This window comes from Macaca thibetana, chromosome 20, assembly GCF_024542745.1.
Source record: "Macaca thibetana thibetana isolate TM-01 chromosome 20, ASM2454274v1, whole genome shotgun sequence".
Taxonomy (NCBI): Eukaryota; Metazoa; Chordata; class Mammalia; order Primates; family Cercopithecidae; genus Macaca; species Macaca thibetana.
Genome location: NC_065597.1, coordinates 11,387,063 through 11,407,892, shown reverse-complemented (window position 1 = coordinate 11,407,892; position 20,830 = coordinate 11,387,063). Strand labels below are relative to the sequence as shown.

General features: G+C 43.4%; 1 protein-coding gene across 4 annotated transcripts in view; it reads right to left on the bottom strand.

Moving 5' to 3' along the window:
• The window catches only part of NFATC3 (nuclear factor of activated T cells 3), a 155,260-nt gene that overhangs the window by 5,898 nt on the left and 128,532 nt on the right, over window positions 1–20,830 (bottom strand). The window contains exon 10 of one of the 4 annotated variants that reach the window (XM_050773317.1): window positions 11,952–12,055. The exons of 2 other annotated variants lie outside the window; for them this stretch is intronic. In XM_050773317.1, the coding sequence (XP_050629274.1) occupies window positions 11,955–12,055 (101 nt within the window). In that variant the 3' untranslated portion in view covers window positions 11,952–11,954. Of the gene's footprint in view, window positions 1–4,199; window positions 4,999–11,951; window positions 12,056–20,830 lie in introns of those variants that run through there. One more of the 4 variants, XM_050773319.1, reaches the window with a different exon arrangement.

Sequence of the window (20,830 nt, the reverse complement as noted above, 5' to 3'; positions counted from 1 at the left end):
CAGCCTCAAAATACCAGTTGCGTTCTTAGAAGTCAAAATGTAGAGATGGAAGGAAATGACTGAGATAAAGAAAATGCAAAGGAGCTGGGTAAAATGTGGTGATCCTAGTGGGAGGGAGAGCAAGTGTGATGGTAAGGAGGAGATAAAAGAAGTGGTGATTTACCATCACTAAAGTTTTGAGACTAAAAGAGAAAACAATAGTGCAGTCACAACAGGGAAGGAGGAGTTCAGAGGAGGAAGGTGGTAGGTTAGGTCTGGAATTGGAAATTAGAAACCCCAAATGGAAAAATCAGTGGGCATGGGGCTACAATCAATGGTCAGAACAAGAAGAGATTTAGGTATATTCATACTCACTAGAGACCTAGAAGCATGAGGGAAATTTTGCACAGAAGTTATATCACCGAAAAGCAGAGGCTGATAATAATAAGTGGGAGTAGTATCACTGTGCTCTGATGAGAAGATAGGACCTGGGAAGGCAAATATGTGAGTAGAGGAGTGGCCTAGAAATTAGGTTTGGTTTGAATTCAGGCTCTGCCACTAACTTCATGTTGTGTCCTTGGACAAATTATTTCATATATCTAAAACACCCTTTATTTGTACTATGACAGTGTTAGATTAGTACGATGTCTTTTAGCTGCAGTAGTCAACAGTTTTATGTCAGTAGACAGTTTTCAAGTGGCAGGACACAAAGATATGCAGAGAAATAAAGGATGAAGGCTGGGTGCAGTGGCTCACTCCTGTAAACCCAGCACTCTGGGAGGCCAAGGCGGGTGGATCACAAGGTCAGGAGTTCAAGACCAGCCTGGCCAAGATGGTGAAACCCCCGTCTCTACTAAAAATACAAAAATTAGCTGGGCATGGTGGCAGGCAAGTGTAATCCCAGCTACTCGGGAGGCTGAGGCAGGAGAATCACTTGAACCTGGGGGACGGAGGTTGCAGTGAGCCAAGATTGCACCACTGCACTCCAGCCTGGGCAACAGAGTAAGACTCTCAAAAAAAAAAAAAAAAAAAGGTTTGGCTTGGCTGTGGTTAGTACTGAATGTAGAATAGTAAAGAAGTAGGGACTTGAAGCCAAAGGACTCTACAAAACAGTGAAGATTAATCAATACTGGTGAGCTAATAATCACTAAGTGATAAGCCTTTTTTTTTTTTTTTTTTTTTTTTTTTTTTTTTTTTACAGGCTCCTGTCACCACGCCTGGCTAATTTTTTGTATTTTTAGTAGAGACTGGGTTTCACCGTGTTAGCCAGGATGGTCTCGATCTCCTGACCTCGTGATCCACCTGCCTCAGCCTCCCAAAGTGCTGGGATTACAGGCATGAGCCTCCGCGCCCGGCCAGCGATAAGCAATTTTTTTTTTTTTTTTTGAGACGGAGTCTGGCTCTGTCGCCCAGGCTGGAGTGCAGTGGCCAGATCTCAGCTCACTGTAAGCTCCTCCTCCAGGGTTTACGCCATTCTCCTGCCTCAGCCTCCCAAATAGCTGGGACTACAGGCGCTTGCCACCTCGCCCGGCTAGTTTTTTGTATTTTTTTTTAGTAGAGATGGGGTTTCACCGTGTTAGCCAGGATGGTCTCGATCTCCTGACCTCGTGATCCGCCCTTCTCGGCCTCCCAAAGTGCTGGGATTACAGGCTTGAGCCACCGCGCCTGGCCGATAAGCAATTTTTTAAGATACAGATTGATAAAGTACTTTGTCAGATTTTTTTTTTTTTTTTTTTGAGATGGAGTCTTCCTCTGTCGCCCAGGCTAGAATGCAGTGGCACAATCTTGGCTCACTGCAACCTCTGTCTCCCGGGTTCATCTCCTGCCTCAGCCTCCAGAGTAGCTGGGATTACAGGTGCCCACCATCGCACCTGGCTAATTTTTCTATTTTTAGTAGAGACAGGGTGTCACCATCTTGGCCAGGCTGGTCTCTAACTCCTGACCTCATGATCCACCTGCCTCAGCCTCCCGAAGTGCTAGGATTACAGGTGTGAGCCACCGCGCCCGGTGTTTTATTTTTTGTTTTTTAAGAGACAGGCTCTGGCTCTGTTACCCAGACTGGAGCGCAGTGGTGCAATCATAGCTCAAACTCGAACTCCTGGGCTCAAGCCATCCTCTCACCTCAGCCTCCCAAGTATTCGGTTGGTACAAAAGTAACTGTGGTTTTTGACATTACTTCTAATGGCAAGAACCGTGATTACTTCTGCACCAACCTAATAGCTGGGACTGTAGGCACACACCACCACACCTGGCTGATTTTTAAATTTTTTTTGTAGAGATAGGGTCTTGCTATTTTGCCAAAGCTGATCTGTAACTCCTGGCCTCAAGCAATCTTCCCACAGTGCTGGGAATACAGGTGTGAGCCATTGTGCCTGACCTGTCAGATAATATTTAAGTAAATTTGCCAGGCTAGGATTTATTAACCATTCATAATGGATGCTGCAAAGAATAATGGAATATAAACTAAACTTACTCCTGACTCTAAAAATAACTCACTGGAATAGCTTCTTTGTAAATGAAAAGTTGTGAGGATGCTTTGCATAGTAATATATTTTTCTCTTCAGTTTCCTCATCAGTACAAAGGAGACGAAAAATACCTCTTATATAGTACACAGAGAGGGAATATAAAGGGAGCATAAGAAGGCAAGGCAGCCCTGTACCTGTTATTTCAAGCCACAAAAAATACAAGGAACAGTGTTTTCCATGTAGATTCTGGGGGTTCTACAGGCTAGTCTTGTGCTAAGACGGAGCACAAGGATGGCCCACAAATCTCTGTGCATGACTTCTAACATTCCTCCTCATCATTATGTCTCCCAAATAGGCTATGAGCTCCCAAAAGGCAAGAACCTTGCCACTGAGGAAACATCCATTCCTGATGACTGAATAAATGGACCCTAATTCAATACAATCACTTGGAAGCTATTTAGAACAAGCACAGTGAAAGTTCATTAGGTGGTAGGTAGGAAGGGGACCACAGAATGTTAAAACTAATGCATGTCATTTGATTTTCACAATGTCTATTTCAAGCAGGGGTTATAGCAGTGGCAAAAAGCCAAATATATAAGCAAGCACCTCGCTCACAATCAAATCATCTTTTCTTATCACTTATCACTTCCAAAGGCGGTAACTTTAAAGATGTTCCAGGCTGCTATGAAAAATACTTTTTACAATTTGTATTTCACTGCTCAAGTTTTTTTTTTTTTTTTTTTTTTTTTTTTGAGACGGAGTCTCGCTGTGTCGCCCAGGCTGGAGTGCAGTGGCCGGATCTCAGCTCACTGCAAGCTCTGCCTCCCGGGTTTTTACGCCATTCTCCTGCCTCAGCCTCCCGAGTAGCCGGGACTACAGGCGCCCGCCACCTCGCCCGGCTAGTTTTTTGTATTTTTTAGCAGAGACGGGGTTTCACCGTGTTAGCCAGGATGGTCTCGAACTCCTGACCTCGTGATCCGCCCGTCTCGGCCTCCCAAAGTGCTGGGATTACAGGCTTCAGCCACCGCGCCCGGCCTCACTGCTCAAGTTTTAAAACTACAAACTGATTTACAATGGTGCTTTATCATCAAAAACCACATGATGTGTTTTCTCTCTCTTTTTTTTTTTTTGGCAATAGAGTACTCACTCTGTTGCCCAGGCTGGAGTGCAGGGGGCACAATCACGGCTCACTGCAGCCTTGAATTCCTGGGCTCAGGTGATCTTACCACCTCAGCCTCCTGAGTAGCTGGGCCTACAGGCATGTGCTACCACGCCCACAACTGGCTAATTTTTGGACTTTTTTTTTTTTTCTGCAGAGACGAGGTCTCGCCATGTTGCCCAAGCTAGTCTCAAACTCCTGGGCTCAAGTGATCCTCCTGCCTCAGCCTCCTAAAGTACTAGGATTACAGGTGTGAGCCACTGCACCCAGCTGAGGTACTGTTCTATGTCTTTTTTTTTTTTTTTTTTTTGAGACGGAGTCTCACTCTGTCACCCAGGCTGGAGTGCAGTGGCGCGATCTCGGCTCACTGCAAGCTCCGCCTCCCGGGTTCACGCCATTCTCCCGCCTCAGCCTCCGAGTAGCTGGGACTACAGGCGCCCGCCACCGCGCCCGGCTAGTTTTTTGTATTTTTAGTAGAGACAGGGTTTCACCATGTTAGCCAGGATGGTCTCGATCTCCTGACCTCGTGATCCACCCGCCTCGGCCTCCCAAAGTGCTGGGATTACAGGCTTGAGCCACCGCGCCCGGCCTGTTCTATGTCTTATACGAAGTCAATGCTTACATTTTCCTGACGATGAGGGTCGATATCGAGCACTGTCCATCCACTTACCAAGTACACTTACGTAGGATGAAACCATCATTTTCTAAAATAGGCATGTGGTATTGTTTATAACAGAAGCTTGTTCAATGCTGTGTTATTATTTCTGCTCCCCCTTATCAAAGCTCTGCTGTTCCTTTGCCTGGTGTGCCTCACCTTACTTAGCTGAAGGAACCTGGAAAGTTCCTGACAGTTTAGGATTTTAAGACTATGTTAAAGTCAGAAGATTTTCCACAAAGTAGCACTCAAGCCGACTATACGCAACCATACATTATACTACAGGATTCACTTATTTATAAATTCACCAGCAGTCAGGAGATTTAAGTTCCAATGGGGCAGACTTTCTCTATCTTGTTTTCCCCTGAATCCCTAGTGCTTACATATATTGAGTACTAAATAAAATTACTTGCCAACTGAATCTTTAATACAATTTGGGGACTTGGAACAATGACAACAAAAATCATGTTCACGTAATTGCTACAGGTGAGCACTGAATATGAATTTTAGGCTAGGGAGTCAGAACTGCAACAAAGTGCTTTCACAGACCTTTAGCAATAACTTGAACCAAGTGTTAATCATGCAAGTCCTCTGCTTTCCTTCTCCCTCACTTCTCCCTCGAGCTGAGGGCTCTGGGTTCAGGCTCTCACCTCTAGATTCTTCAGATATCTTCCTGCTGGGACTGGCCAAAACATAGGTCTCAAATGAAGCAAGTCAAAATTATTAATGGTAAACAAATCTATGATGTAATGTAAATTTAAGTCATTAACAATCTTGATAAGCACAATTTTTAAGTTGTTAAAAATACTGCTTACAATTTAATTTTTCAAGTCATTTTGAATGGATATATGCATGAATTTACTGATTTATTTAAACCATAATCCAGGCCAGGTGCCATGGCTCATGCCTGTTATGGGAATGAGCCAAGGCAGGACGACTGTTTGAGGCCAGGAGTTCAAGAATAGCCTGACCAACAAACAAAGGGACAATTTTTTTTCTTTTTTTTTTTGAAACAGTCTTGCTCTGTCTCCCAGGCTGGAGTGCAGTGGCATGATCTCGGCTCACTGCAAGTTCCACCTCCCGGGTTCACAACATTCTCCTGCCTCAGCCTCCCGAGTAGCTGGGACTATAGGTGCCCACCAAAATGCCCGGCTTTTTTTTTTTTTTTTTGTATATTTTTTAGTAAAGACGGGGTTTCACCATGTTAGCCAGGATGGTCTTGATCTCCTGACCTCGTGATCTACCCGCCCTGGCCTCCCAAAGTGTTGGGATTACAAGCGTGAGCCACCCCGCCCGGCCGTGACAATTTGCCTTTCTCTTAAAAAAAAAAAAAAAAAGTAAAAATAAACCCTAGTGCACTAAGTATGTGATGTGGCTTCCTATTTTTTCACCAAATTAAGATAAGAGTGTAAGGAATTGTTTATGCCCCTAATGTACAATTTTATCATTTTTCTTCCCAATTTTTTTTTGAGATGGAGTCTCACTGTGTCGCCCAGGCTAGAGTGCAGTGGTGTGATCTTGGTTCACTGTAACCTCTGCCTCCCACCCAGCTAATTTTTGTATTTTTGGTAGAAACGGGGTTTCTGCCATGTTGGCCAGACTGGTCTCAAACTCCTGACCTCACGTAATCCGCCCACCTCGGCCTCCCAAAGTGCTGGGATTATAGGCATGAGTCACTGCACCCGGCCCTCATTTTCCTCCCTTTAACGAGCAAAGTGAATTAAAAGCCTAGAACAAGAGTGAACAGTCCTCAATAAAAGTGCTAACAGGTTATGTAGGTCACAGGATCTGGCACACTTTTGGCAGCCACCATCTGTGACTTCCACTACCTCAACATCTAAATTTGCCTGTGCCACCACAACAAAAGTAGAGTCAGAGCTATCAATAATGTTTGCTGTAAGAAAAAAATGTTCCTATTCAAGAAATGTTCAAATTGGCAGTCCACTGGAATGCTATTTCTACACACAAGAATGAGGTGCTTGAGTACCAACAGGCCTCTTATTTAGAGCTATTTCCCATGCTTAAGAATTCAAAGTTAGAACTGACAAGTATATAGTATGGAACCTCACAACCAGGTAGAGAGGGGTAGGGTAACCCAGGGCACTCCCTCTTTGAAGGGAGTAGATACACATTGCCACATACACAAAATCCCAACAGACCTTTCTAATTTGCAATTTTGTAAAGGATTTTTGGGTATTATTAGACTCCACTTATATGTTATTTCCTCTTGAAGCTACAATGAACATTCACCAGTTTGGTCACGTTAATCTTTTCTTTCTTTTCCTGAGCCAGAAGATTAAAGGTATTCATTCCCTGGGTAAACAATTTTGTGAAGGTGTTATTTTATTATTATTATTACTATTATTATTTTAGGAGAGAGTGTCTTAGCCTGCCACCCAGGCTAGAGTGAAGTGGTGTGATCATAGCTCACTACAGCCGTGATCTCCTAGGCTCAAGTGATCCTCCTGCTTCATACCCCTGCCCCAAGTAGCTGAGACTGCAGGCATGTGCCACCATGCCCAGCTAATTTATTTTATTTTTTTTGAGATGGAGTCTTGCTCTGTCGCCCAGGCTGGAGTGCAGTGGCATGATCTCAGCTCACTGCAACCTCCACCTCCCGGGTTCAAGCAATTCTCCCGCCTCAGCCTCCTGAGTAGCTGGGATTACAGGTACCTGCCACCATGCCCAGCTAATCTTTTTTGTATTTTAGTAGAGGCAGGGTTTCACCACGTTCAGGCTGGTCTCAAACTCCTGATCTTGTGATTCGCCCATCTCAGCCTCCCAAAGTGCTGGGATTACAGGCGTGAGCCACCGCTCCCGGCCCAGCTAATTTATTTTTGGGGAGGATAGAGACAGGGTCCTATTATGTTGCCCAGGCTGGTCTTGGACTTCTGGCCTCAACTGATCCTCCCACCTCGCCTCAGCCTCCTAAAGCACTGGCATTACAGGCATGAATCACTGTGCCCAGCCGAGATGTTGTTTTTATAAAATAAAGATTAAATGTTTTTTTAAAATGAAGCCTACATGTATGCAATTGTTATAAAAGCAACACCTAAACTAAATACAGGAAATACTGAATTCACCTTTTTTTTTTTTTTAGGGTCTCATTCTGTCGCACAGGCTTGAGTGCAGTGGCACGATCTTGGCTCACTGCAACCTGCAACCTAAGCAGCACCACAACCGGCTAATTTTTTCTTAAATTTTTTGTAGAGACAGGGTTTTGCCATGTTGCCCACGCTGGTCTCAAACTCCTGAACTCAAGTCATCTGTCTGCCTCAGCCTTTCAAATGCTGAGATAATAGGCGAGAGCCACCATGTCTGAACTGAATTCACCTATTTATGGCATGAGTTGAGGAATTAATTTGGAATTTTCAAAATCTGATTAATTTGGCTAGGTGTGGTGGCTCATGCTTGTAATCCCAGCACTTTGGGAGGTTGAAGCAGGAGGATCACTTGAACCCAGTGAGTTCCAGGCTGCAGCAAGCTATGATCGCGCACCACTGCACTCAAGCCTAGGCAACAGTGCGAGATCCTGTCTCCAAATAAAACAAAAAAAAAAGGGAAAAACCAAAAAAACATTAATTTGACTTTTCAAGCTACAGACAGAAATAAGTTCCTGAAAATTTAGAAGGTATCTATGATAGGCTGCTAATTATCTTAATTCATTCTTCCACAGTAATTGAGGTTTAGTTAGTCACACTGGCATCCAGCTACAGAGTATATTTCTTGGCTTCCCCATTGTAGCTAGGTATGGCCCATGTAATTCATCTTCTTTAATGAAATGTGAACAAAAGTGACGTATGTATCTTCCTCATCACTTCCTTGGCTTCTTTGTTCCTCCCCTTTTCCCATCCCTTCCTGGGGCTAAGACTCAGTCATGACTAAGTGGTTTCTCTGCTTTGACAAAACCTAAGGAGAAAGAGGAACAACAAATTGAAAGGAATCTTGATCTCTGAATTACCACGAGGTGTGAGAGAAATTTCCTATGTGGAAATTTCTTTGAGATCTCCATTATACTAACTTAGCTAATACTACTAACAAAAATAAAACTTACCACCATAATTATAACACAGGAAGAATAAGTATTGTAAGCAAGAAAATCAGCTTGAGCTCTTTTATGCCAGATTTTTTTTTTTTTTTTTTTTTTTTGAGACAGAGACTAGAGTCTTGCTCTGTTGCCCAGGCTGGAGTGCAGTGGTGTGATCTCGAAGGCTGGAGTGAACTGGCGTGATCCTGCCTCACTGCAACCTCACCTCCCATGCTCAAGGGATCCTCCTGCCTCAACCTCCCGAGTAGCTGGGACTACAGGCATAAGCCACCATGCCCAGCTAATTTTTGTATTTTTTTTGTAAAGATGGGGTTTTGCCATGTTGCCCAGGCTGGTCTCAAACTCCTGGGCTCGAGCAGTCGCCTGCCTCGGCCTCCCAAAGTGTTGGGATTACAGGCATGAGCTACTGCATCCAAGCCTAATTGTTTTTTTTCTTCTTTTTACCTCATACAATGGGGTGGACTGATAGATTTTTAACTAAGTTATCTTAAATTTCACCCTGAATTCTAGACAGCTTCCTACCATTGGACAGATTAAAAACACATGCACAATGATTTGAAAATATCCTTTACTTTTTTTATATAAAAAATTTCACCAGCAATAGATCAGAGATTCACTTTTAACATTAGCTCTAATACTAGTAAAAGAAAATTATTATACCTTCCCCCCACCCCACCCAATGGATTGAGGGGGAAAATTAGTCCTTTTAAGACTTCTTCCTTTTTAAGAAATCTCTTCTTGGCCGGGTGTGGTAGCTCACGCTTGTAATCCTAGCACTTTGGGAGGCCAAGGTTGGCGGATCACTTGAGGTCAGGAGTTTAAAACCAGCCTGGCCAACATGGTGAAACCCCATCTCTATTAAAAATACAAAAAAAAATTAGCCAGGTGTGGTGGCAGGTGCCTGTAATTTTAGCTACTTGGGAGGCTGAGGCAGGAGAATTGCTTGAACCTGGGAGGCAGAGGTTGCAGTGAGCCAGTATGGATGGTGCCAATGCACTCCAGCCTGGGTGACAGAGCGAGACTCTCTCAAGAAAAAAAAAAAAAAAGGAAACCTCTTCTATGTGTGATGCTATAATCAGTGTCATAACAATCTTTCCTCTAGGAATGTTTTTAACTGAAAACATTCTACAAAGACAAACATTAAATCTCCAGCTGAGTAAACAGTACACAGGTACTTGAAAGTATATTCAAGTATCAGCATGTACTCTTTTCTATCAGCAAAAGCTGAAATGTGAAAAAATAAACAACTCTCAATTTGGCTTAAGATGTGGGGACTCAGAAGCATTTCAAAATTATCAGAAGAATCCTCATCTCTATTTTGTTTTCTCATTTTGTACATTTTCCTCTGAATAATCTTGTCCACTGTTGACTCCCAAATCTACTACCTCTAAGGGCCAAACCTGAGCTCCAGACCCAAAAATCCACAGGATCCATTCCACTACCTGTGCTCTGGATCCCCTTGAACACCTTGCTGCATCAATTTTCTTCACTTCTTTGTCCCTATCAACTCATCTCCCCAGATCCTTCTCATCAGCACTTAATATGTGTAAATCACAGCCAGGTGCGGTGGCTCACGCCCGTAATCCCAGCACTTTGGGAGGCTGAGGCGGGCGGATCACGAGGTCAGGAGATCAAGACCATCCTGGCTAACACGGTAAAACCCCATCTCTACTAAAAATATAAAAAATTAGCCAGGCATGGAGGCGGGCGCCTGTAGTCCCAGCTACTCGGGAGCCTGAGGCAGGAGAAAGGCATCAACCCGGGAGGTGGAGCTTGCAGTGAGCCAAGATCATGCCACTGTACTCCAGCCTGGGTGACAGAGGGAGACTCCATCTCAAAAGAAAAAAAAAAAAAAGTGTAAATGTCTCTATCTCAAAAAAGCAAGCAAGCAAGCAAGCAAGCAAACAAATAAAATCACTGGACCCCACATTCCCCTCTGTATCTAATTCTTTCTTTCATGGCTTAACATCTTAAAGGAGTTGTCTACCACACTGCTGTTTCTTCTATGTTCTCACCCTTATTCACTCGGTCATCCATTGATCCCTTCACTTCACAGAAATATTTCCTTCATACCAAGATTATCAGTGACCAACTTGTTGTTTCACACATGGGAAGCACACTGGGCTAAACACTGGAAGAAGTAAGTTTTAGTCTTAGTTTAGCTGTGATGTGACTCGGGTGACTTAACTAATCTTTCTGCAACTTATTTTCTCACCCCTAATATGAGGAAATTATTTTAAATCCTCTGGTTATAACTCTCCTGAGAGTGTTATATACATTCAATGCAGGAATTAAGTTACCACTCCTCTCATGGCTGGACAAGAATGATGTGAGACCAGGGTAGGCCCAGCTCTGGGAGAAGCCAGGGTTTTGGTATCTTGCCTGATAAGTCATCAGGAGGCTGCAGAAACCTAAATATAAAGGTTTGGGTAGTGAACATGATTTCCAAGGCCCCTTCCAAATCCAAATTCATTTTAAAATAAAATTCAAATGGCATTTAGGAAGTTATAATCTGTATATTTATAATTTCTTTTTTTTTTTTTTTTTTGCATTTTTTTTTTTAGTACAGACGCGGTTTCACCATGTTAGCCAGGATGGTCTCGATCTCCTGACCTTGTGATTCGCCCGTCTCGGCCTCCCAAAGTGCTGGGATTACAGGCTTGAGCCACCGCGCCCGGCCCTTATATTTATAATTTCTATCACATATTTTTTTTTTTTTTTTTTTTTTTTTTTGAGGCGGAGTCTTCACTCTGTCGCCCAGGCTGGAGTGCAGTGGCACCATCTCGGCTCACTGCAAGCTCCGCCTCCCGGGTTCGCGCCATTCTCCTGCCTCAGCCTCCCGAGTAGCTGGGACTACAGGCGCCCGCCACCGCGCCCGGCTAATTTTTTGTATTTTAGTAGAGACAGGGTTTCACCGTGTTAGCCAGGATGGTCTCGATCTCCTGACCTCGTGATCCGCCCGCCTCAGCCTCCCAAAGTGCAGGGATTACAGGCGTGAGCCACCGCGCCCGGCCTCACATATTTTCTTAAGTGGCTTTGACAGTATTTGAAGAAAGGAGCCAACATGACAGCAAGGAATAGCTTCGTTCCTCCTTGGCTGCTGAGTCTAGAAGCCTAAGCCTAGACACAGACTAACTGGCTCTAGTGCTACAGCTTCCTTCCAAGTAGAGCCTCAGAGAACTACCAGAAGTGCAAACATGGGCCCACAGGGCAGGCTAGGGATAAATATTCTGGGTTGCCTCTGAAAAATGGACAAAATTTCCTGATTTCATTCACATCAAAACCTGAGTACTTGACCCAGGAATGAGTAGGCTTACAAACCTGATCAGCAACCAAATTTACTCAGCACCCAAACCATAGAATTCACAGATATGGAACCTCTTTCTGCTTTGGTCTAATAAATCTAAGTCAACACTTGCCTTTCATTCAATAATAAAATCATAAGAACAAGTGTAAGAGCCTGAGCGTGGTTAAGTTTAAAAAGCAGAGTCTTTTAGTCAAAGTGTAGTTCCAAAGATAGTGAGTGGGCCTACTAGAAAGTGCCCGTGCATACCCCCTCCTCTGTAGCACATGCAAATCCAGCCACTGCATGCAAATACCAGACTTGGGCACAAAAACAATGACACATTTCAATCAACACTCACCCTCTAGATTCTCCAGAAAGGAGCTGGACATGAGAGCACACTGTGGTTAGGCCATTTCTCTGCTGAACCTGATGGCTGGTGTTCCAAGTCAGATATAAATTGGTCTGTGTCAAAGAAGACAACATCACTACTGAATGGAACAAACCAGAGGGTAAACTTAATCTACTACAGTGTCCAGCCTGTTTTTTTTCTATAAGCAAAAGAAATTTAACTTTTACTTGTCAATCACTGCATAAAATGGCTCTCCACATTTTACTAGATAATATAAATATTGGAGTTCAGACAGCTTAGGTACTAAGATGATTTTTTAAAAATTTGAAGGGCAATAACTTTAAGAGTTACAATTATGGTTTTCAGTGGTTTTAAGGGATAAATTTAGCTTTAAATAAACTAGTTTTTATTACATTATATCTATTAGTAGTTCCCAAACACTTGGCTAAGGCTACATCAGAATTATCTGGGCAACTGATAAAAATATAAACTCCTGAATGCTTTATAAAAATATAAACTCATACCACAAAATCAAAATCTCTACAGGTAGCAGCCCAGAAAACTGTATGTACAGACAAATCTGAGTCATGAAGGAGTATTTTTATTTTTTGAGATGGAGTCTTCACTCTGTCACCCAGGCTGGAGTGCAGTGGCACAATTTCTGCTCACTGCAACCTCTGCCTCCCGGGTTCAAGTGATTCTCCTGCCTCAGCCTCCCTAGTAGCTGGGACTACAGGCACCTGCCACCGCGCCTGGCTAGTTTTTGTATTTTTAGTAGAGATGGAGTTTCAACCATGTTGGACAGGTTGGTCTCAAACTCTTGGCCTCAGGTGATCTGCCCACCTAAGCCTCCCAAAGTGCTAGGATTACAGGTGTGAGCCACTACACCCGGCTGGAGGAGTATTTTTTAAACTAAAGTTCACATCCATCAGAAATTTATGAAATCAATTCAAGTTGAAACTAGTATTTTAAAAAAGAGAAAGAAATAGGCCAGGCGCGGTAGCTCACGCCTGTAATCCCAGCACTTCGGGAGGCTGAGACGAGCGGATCACGAGGTCAGGACATTGAGACTATCCTGGCTAACAAGGTGAAACCCTGTCTCTACTAAAAATACAAAAATTAGCTGGGCGTGGCAGCAGGGCCTGTAGTCCTAGCTACTCAGGAGGCTGAGGCAGGAGAATGGCGTGAACCTGGGAGGTGGAGCTTGCAGTGAGCCGAGATCGCACCACTGCACTCCAGCCTGCGTGACAGAGCGAGACTCCATCTCAAAAAAAGAAAAAAAAAAAGAAAAAAAAAAAAAGAAAAAAAAAACAGAACAAAATAGACGATGGCAGGCTGCGTTTCCTCTAATAAAGGTTAAGAATTGGTTTGTGAGACTTTAACACTAGCTGCATATGTATATATTTTTTGTGTACTGGGTCACAACATAAACCTTGTTTTTTATTGTACGCAGTTGTCAAAAATGTTTGAAAGTCACTACACCGGCCGGGCGCAGTGGCTCAAGCCTGTAATCCCAGCACTTTGGGAGGCCAAGACGGGCGGATCACAAGGTCAGGAGATCGAGACCATCCTGGCTAACATGGTGAAACCCCGTCTCTACTAAAAAATACAAAAAACTAACCAGGCGAGGTGGCGGGCGCCTGTAGTCCCAGCTACTCAGGAGGCTGAGGCAGGAGAATGGTGTAAACCCGGGAGGCGGAGCTTGCAGTGAGCTGAGATCCGGCCACTGCACTCCAGCCTGGGCGACAGCGAGACTCCGTCTCAAAAAAAAAAAACAAAAGGAAAGTCACTACACAAAAGAAGAGTCACCACTGGTCAGTTCTGCAGTACTGGCTAAAGCATTCAGATGCCCCAAGAGTCTAAAACACAATAACGAAATAGGCAAACTCTCATCTTTTTGCCTGTAAGGAATTATTCTTGGCCTCTGTTGTACAACTTCAAGCAAAAGGACCTAACCTTCTTAGAAGGGAAAAATCTGCATGTAGTCTCTATGAACACTAACTAAAATGATACTAATAGTATCATTTTAAGCAGATAAAAGAAGAAAAACAAAGGAAGAGCCAATCTGTACAAAATACACCCTAAGGGTCAAAACAAAACAAAATCCAGAAATCCTTTGCTTAAGCAAAATTTTTGACTTAAGCTTGTTTATTATTTAATTTGAGATCACTCACCTAGTTCTCAGAGGTGATTTAAAGATTACAGTGTGCGCGAAGTATTTTAAAGACTGAAAATATCAAAATATTCTTTTTGGGGGGTTCCCAATCGCCACAATTGAATCCTCCAAAACAGACTTGAAGGTATAGAACGTGTGATTACAGGTAGAGCAGCATAAAAATCATAAGAAAGCAGCCCAGGAACAAAGCAAGAGGCCAACACACACTACGGGAGCTTTTGTGAGTGGATGAATTAAGTGGTACTTTCAGATTGTGCTTTACAGAAACTTGTAGTGCTTCAGAAATCCTTCTAGCTCCTTGAAGCACTTTTGTGAGCTCCAAAATATACCTCATTCATCTCTCCTGATCACAAAAACTTTGACCAAACATTTACAAAAGTGGGCCGGGCACGCTGTCTCACGCCTGTAATCTCAGCACTTTGGGAGGCCAAGGCGGGTGGATCACCTGAGGTCAGGAGTTCGAGACCAGCCTGGCCAGCATGGTGAAACCCTGTCTCTACTAGAAACACAAAAATTAGCTGGGCGTGTGGTAGGTGCCTGTAATCCCAGCTACTCAGGAAGCTGAGGCAGGAGAATTGCTTGAACCCAGGAGCTGGAGGCTGCAGTGAGCCGAGATCATGCCATTGCACTCCAGACTGGGCAACAGGGCGAGACTCCGACTCAAACAACAACAACAACAACAAACATTTAGAGAAGAAGAGTTTCAGCTGGGCACAGTGGCTCACGCCTGTAATCCCAGCACTTTGGGAGGCTGAGGCAGGAGGATCACAACGTCAGGAGATCGAGACCATCCTGGCCAACATGGTGAAACCCCGTCTGTACTAAAAATACAAAAATTAGCTGGGCGTGGTGGCGAGTGCCTATAATCCCAGCTACTTGGGAGGCTGAGGCAGGAGAAAGGCGTGAACCCAGGAGGCAGAGGTTGCAGTGAACTGAGATCGCACCACTGCACTCCAGCCTGGCGATAGAGCGAGACTCCATCTCAAAACAAAACAAAGAAAAAAGAGTTTCAATTCTTTTGAAACTCTTACAAAAAATTAAGGAGGAGGAAACACTTCCTAACTCATTATGAAGCCAGAATTTACTCTGACACCAAAGCCGGAAAAACATACTATAAGAAAAGGCTGCATGTAGTGGCTCACACCTGTAATCCTAACACTTTGGGAGGCCAAGGTGGGTGGATCACGAGGTCAGGAGTTCGAGACCAGCCCAGCCAATATGGTGAAACCCCATCTCTACTAAAAATACAAAAAAATTAGCTGGGCACGGTGGTGCGCGCTTGTAGTCCCAGCTACTCGGGAGGCTAAAGCAGAAGATTTGCTTGAACTGGGGAGGCAGAGGTTGCAGTGAGCCGAGATTGTACCGCTGCATTCCAGCCTGGGCAACAGAGCAAGACTCCATCTCAAAAAAAAAAAGAAAGAAAGAAACAAAACTACAGAATATTCTTTATTCACATAGATGCAAAAATCAACAAAACACTAACACAATTCAGCAGCATATTAAAAGGACAATACATTAAGACCAAGGGAGTTTTATTCCCAGAATGCAAGGATGATTCAACAAGTGAAAATCAATTAAAGTAATATGTCAAATTAATTGAACAACAACAACAACAAAAAACCCATATTCCTGATCAGCATGGGCAACATGGCAAGACTCTGCCTCTACAAAAATTAATTTAAAAACCACATGATCATCTCAACAGATGCAGAAAAGCATTTGTAAAAAAAATTTTTTTTGAGACAAGGTCTCACTCTGTCACCAAGGCTAGTGTGCAGTGGCACAATAATGGCTCACTGCAGCCTCTACCTCCCAGGCTCAAGCAATCCTCCCACTTCAGCTTCCCAAGTATCTGGGACCACAGCACCTGGCTAATTTTTTGTATTCTTAGCAGAGATGGGATTTCATCATGTTGCCCAGGCTGGACTTGAACTCTAGGGCTCAAGCAGTCTGCCCACCTCAGCCTCCCAAAGTGCTAGGACTACAGGATTGAACCATCGTGCCAGATTGTGTGACTGTGAGTGTGTGTGTGTGTGTGTGTGTGTGTGTGTGTGTGTGTGTGTTGGGGGAGAGGGGGGTAAGCCAGAGTTCTATTTGTTCATTTCTTGCATTTGAAGTACCCTTCAACTACTACGCAACTGCAACCAACCACTTTATGGGGTTTTCCCTTTCTATCAATTTTACAGAGACCTAACTATTCCCCCTAGTTTCTTGCCATCAACCTTAATTAGGTTGATTTGGTGTTCAGCACAAAGAACCTTTATGAACTTGACATAGGCTCATCACAGTTGGATGCAAACACACAAAAGATGGGCCTGACGCTTCAGCAGCTTCGCGAATTCCACGTGCCAGGCCATCATGGGTGAGAACAGTCTTCGACACCTTTTATAAAGCAGTATTAACATCCACTACACCTCCAGCAACAACGCCTTCCTTGGCCATGGTGGTGGTCTACGGGTGAAGTCGAATCGTGAACACACCCAAGCCTCTGCCTCCACTTGACTTGGCAGTGGCAGGGAAAGAACTCTTTTTCGAGACAGGGTCTCACTCTGTTGCCCAGGCTGGAGTACAGTGGCATCCCAATCACGGCTCACTGCAGCCTCCCCGTCCTGGGTTCTAGCTATCTGCCTGCCTCACCCTCCCAAAGTGCTGGTATCACAGGTGTGAGCCACCGCGCCCAACCCATTTATCAAAATTCAATGCTCTTTCAAGATGAAAACATTCAATAAACGAAGAATAGAAGGAATTTCCTCAATATGAAAAAGGCCATATATGAAAAACCCTTAGTTCCTGTCATTATCAACAAAGAACAAAAGTTTTCCCCCTAAGATCACAAAGCAAAGATGCTCACTCTTTCACCACTTCTACCAGCCTACCACTAGAAGTTCTAGCCAGAGCAATTAGGTTAGAAAAATAAACAAACAAATAAATAAAGGCCATCCAAATTCAAAAGGAAGAAATAAAATTATCTCTGTTCACGAATGGCATGATAGTATAAATATAAAACTCTAAAGAATCCACACAAACAAAAAAATGTTAGCACTAACAAAGTCATCAAAGTTGCAAAATATAGAATCAACACACAATATTCAGTTGTACTTCTATATACTTGGAATAAAAGGTCCAAGAAAACAAGTCTTGTTTTTGGGTTTTTTTTTTCTTTTCGTTTGTCTGTTTTTGACACGGAGTCTCAGGCTGGAGTGCAGTGCCATGATCTCGGTTCACTGCAATCTCCGCCTCCGGGTTCAAGCGATTCTCCTGCCTCAGCCCCCCGAATAAGCTGGGATTACAAGCATATGCCACCACGCCCAGCTAATTTTTGTATTTTTAGTAGAGACAGGGTTTCCCCATGTTGGCCAGGCGGGCCCATGTTAGCCAGGCTGGTCTTGACCTCCTGACCTCAGGTGATCCGCCTGCCTCGGCCTCCCAAAGTACTGGGATTACAAGTGTGAGCCCCCACGCCGTAAGAAAAACAATTATATTTACAGTAGCATCAAAAATAATAAAATACTTAGGAATTAATCAAAGAGGTATAAGATTTCTACATTGAAAACTAAGCCGGGCGTGGTGGCTCATGCCTGTAATCCCTGCACTTGGGGAGGCTGCGGCGGGTGGCTCACCTGAGGTCAGGAGTTCGAGACCAGCCTGGCCAACATGGCAAAACCCCATCGCTAATAAAGATACAAAAAATTAGCCAGGCATGGTGGTGTGCTCCTGTAATCCCAGCTACTTGGGAGGCTGAGACAGGAGAATCGCTTGAACTCGGGAGGTGGAGGCTGCAGTGAGCCGAGATCACACCACTATACTCCAGCCTGGGTGACAGAACCAGACTCTGTCTCAAAAAAAAAAAAAAAAAAAAAAAAAGAATAAAGGATTTGGATAGACAAGCAAATATACAAATGGACAACAGGCACATGAAAAGATGCTCAACATCATTAGTCAGTAGAGAAATGCAAATCAAAATTATAATGAGATATCACTTAATACCCAGTAGAATGGCTATTATTTTAAAAATGGAAAATAACATGTGTTGGCAAGGGTATAAAGAAACTGAAAGCCTTATACATTGTAAATGTAAAATGGTGTGACTGCTGTAGGATAAAAAAAAAAATTCAGTAGTTCCTCAAAAAGTTGAACATGGAGGCTGGGCTCGGTGGCTCACGCCTGTAATCCCAGCGCTTTGGGAGGCTGAGGAGGGCGGGTGACCTAAGGTCAGAAGATTGAGACCAGCCTGGCCAACATGGTGAAACCCCGTTTTTACTAAAAATACAAAATTAGCTGGGCTTGATGGCACATGCCTGTAATCCCAGCTACTCAGGAGGCTGAGGCATGAGAATCGCTTGAACCCAGGAGGCAGAGACTTCAGTGAGCCCAGATCGTACCACTGCACTCCAGCCTGGGTGACAGAGCCGAGACTCCATCTCAAAAAGAAAGCCGAACACAGAATTACCATAGAACTCAGCAATTCCACTCTTATGTAAACACCCAAAAGTACTGGAAAGAGGGACTCAAACAGTATGTATGCCAGTGTTCACGGCAGCATTATTCACAACAGCCAAGGGAGGGAAATAACACAAATTATCTTTTTTATTGAGATAGAGTCTTGCTCTTGTTGCCCAGGCTGGAATGCAATGGCGTGGTCTCAGCTCACTGCAACCTTTGCCTCCTGGGCTCAAGCAATTCTCCTGCCTCAGTCTCCCGAGTAGCTGAGATTACAGGCGCCTATCACCATGCCCAACTAATTTTTATATTTTTAGTAGAGATGGGGTTTCACCATGTTGGTCAGGCTGGTCTCGAACTCCTGACCTCAGGTGATCCACCTGCCTCAGCCTCCCAAGTGCTGGGATTACAGACGTAAGCCACCAAGCCCCGTCCATCTTTTTTTTTTTTTTTTTTTTTTTTTTAAATATGTGTGTGTTCATCAACTGTTTTTTTGAGACAGGGTCTCTGTTGCCCAGGTTGGAGTGCATGGTGCAATCTCAGCTCACTGCAACCTCCGTCTCCTAAACTCATGGTGATCCTCTCATCTCAGCCTCCTGAGTAGCTGGAACTACAGGTGCACAGCACCACATTCAGCTAATTTTTTAATTTTTTATAGACATGGGGTCTCACCATGTTGCCCAGGCTGGTCCTGAACTGCTGGGCTCAGGGAATCCACCCACCTCAGCTTCCCAACGTGCTGGGATTAGAGACGTGAGCTACCGTGCCTAGCCCCAAATTATTTTTCGCCAGATGAGTGGATAAATAAAATGTGGTGTACACACACAATTGAATATTATTCCTCCATACGGAATATTATATGTAAATAATATGCTACATAAAAATATTCTAATAGATTATTCCTCCATATGCTTACAATATGGATGAGCCTTGAAAACATTATGCTAAGTGAAATAAGCCACAGAAGAAAGGAAAAATATTGTGTAATCCCACTTATATGAAGTATCTAGAGTAGGGAAATCATAGAGACAGAAAGCAGAGTAGTGGTTACCAGGGGCTGGGAGTCAGGAAGGAAATGAGTAGTTATTACCTAATGGTTATAGAGTTGTAATGTTTGGGTGATGAAAAAGTTCTGGAAACAGATAGTGGTGGTGGTTATACAATATTGTGAATGTATTTAATGCCACTTAACTATATACTTTAAATGATTAAAATGGTAAATTTTAAATTTTAAACAAACTTTGGCTTTTCTCATGAGAGAACATTGTATGAAATGACTTAATTAGGTTTTCACAGCTCTAACCATTAACTCAAAGCAAGACTTGGAGGACTTTTGTAAATTCCTCTTTTAAAATTTATAAATCTGGGTACATTTAACTCACACCTCAATGAGCTAATGAACCTAACAAAGGGTTTCTATAAATCAGTAAGAGGATGGATCAACAATCTAATAGAAAAGTAAGCAAATATGAACAGAGATCACAGATTTGGGAGGTGGGGGTTGCAGTGAGCCGATATGGTGCCACTGTACTCCAGCCTGGGTAGCAGAGCGAGAATTCATCTCTAAATAAATAAATTAATTAATTAATTAATTAACAGTGGTACAAATATTCACAGCAGTATTTTATAGAATATTTAATGGAATATGCTATTTTAAGAATATCTTTCAAGGAAGCTCTTTTATGTTACAGTATAGAAAAATCTCCCAAGATTCTATATTACATGGGAAATGCAAAGTAAACTAGTATACATAATATGCTAGTAAAAATAAGGAAAAAAATATGCAACTGTTTATAAATGCACAGAATGACAACCAAGAAACTAGTAAACTTCAATTCTCCCTACAGAGGACAACGGAGTATCTACCTAGAAGACAGATTTCTTTTTTTACTATGTATAATTTGTAATTTTAGCATTTTGAACCATATGAATGTATTACTTGTTCAAAAAAATTATTATATTAAGAAACACAGGGCCGGGCGCGGTGGCTCAAGCCTGTAATCCCAGCACTTTGGGAGGCCGAGACGGGCGAATCACGAGGTCAGGAGATCGAGACCATCCTGGTTAACACGGTGAAACCTCGTCTCTACTAAAAATACAAAAAACTAGCCGGGCGAGGTGGCGGGCGCCTGTAGTCCCAGCTACTCGGGAGACTGAGGCAGGAGAATGGCGTAAACCTGGGAGGCGGAGCTTGCAGTGAGCTGAGATCCGGCCACTGTACTCCATCCAACCTGGGCGGCAGAGCGAGACTCCGTCTCAAAAAAAAAAAAAA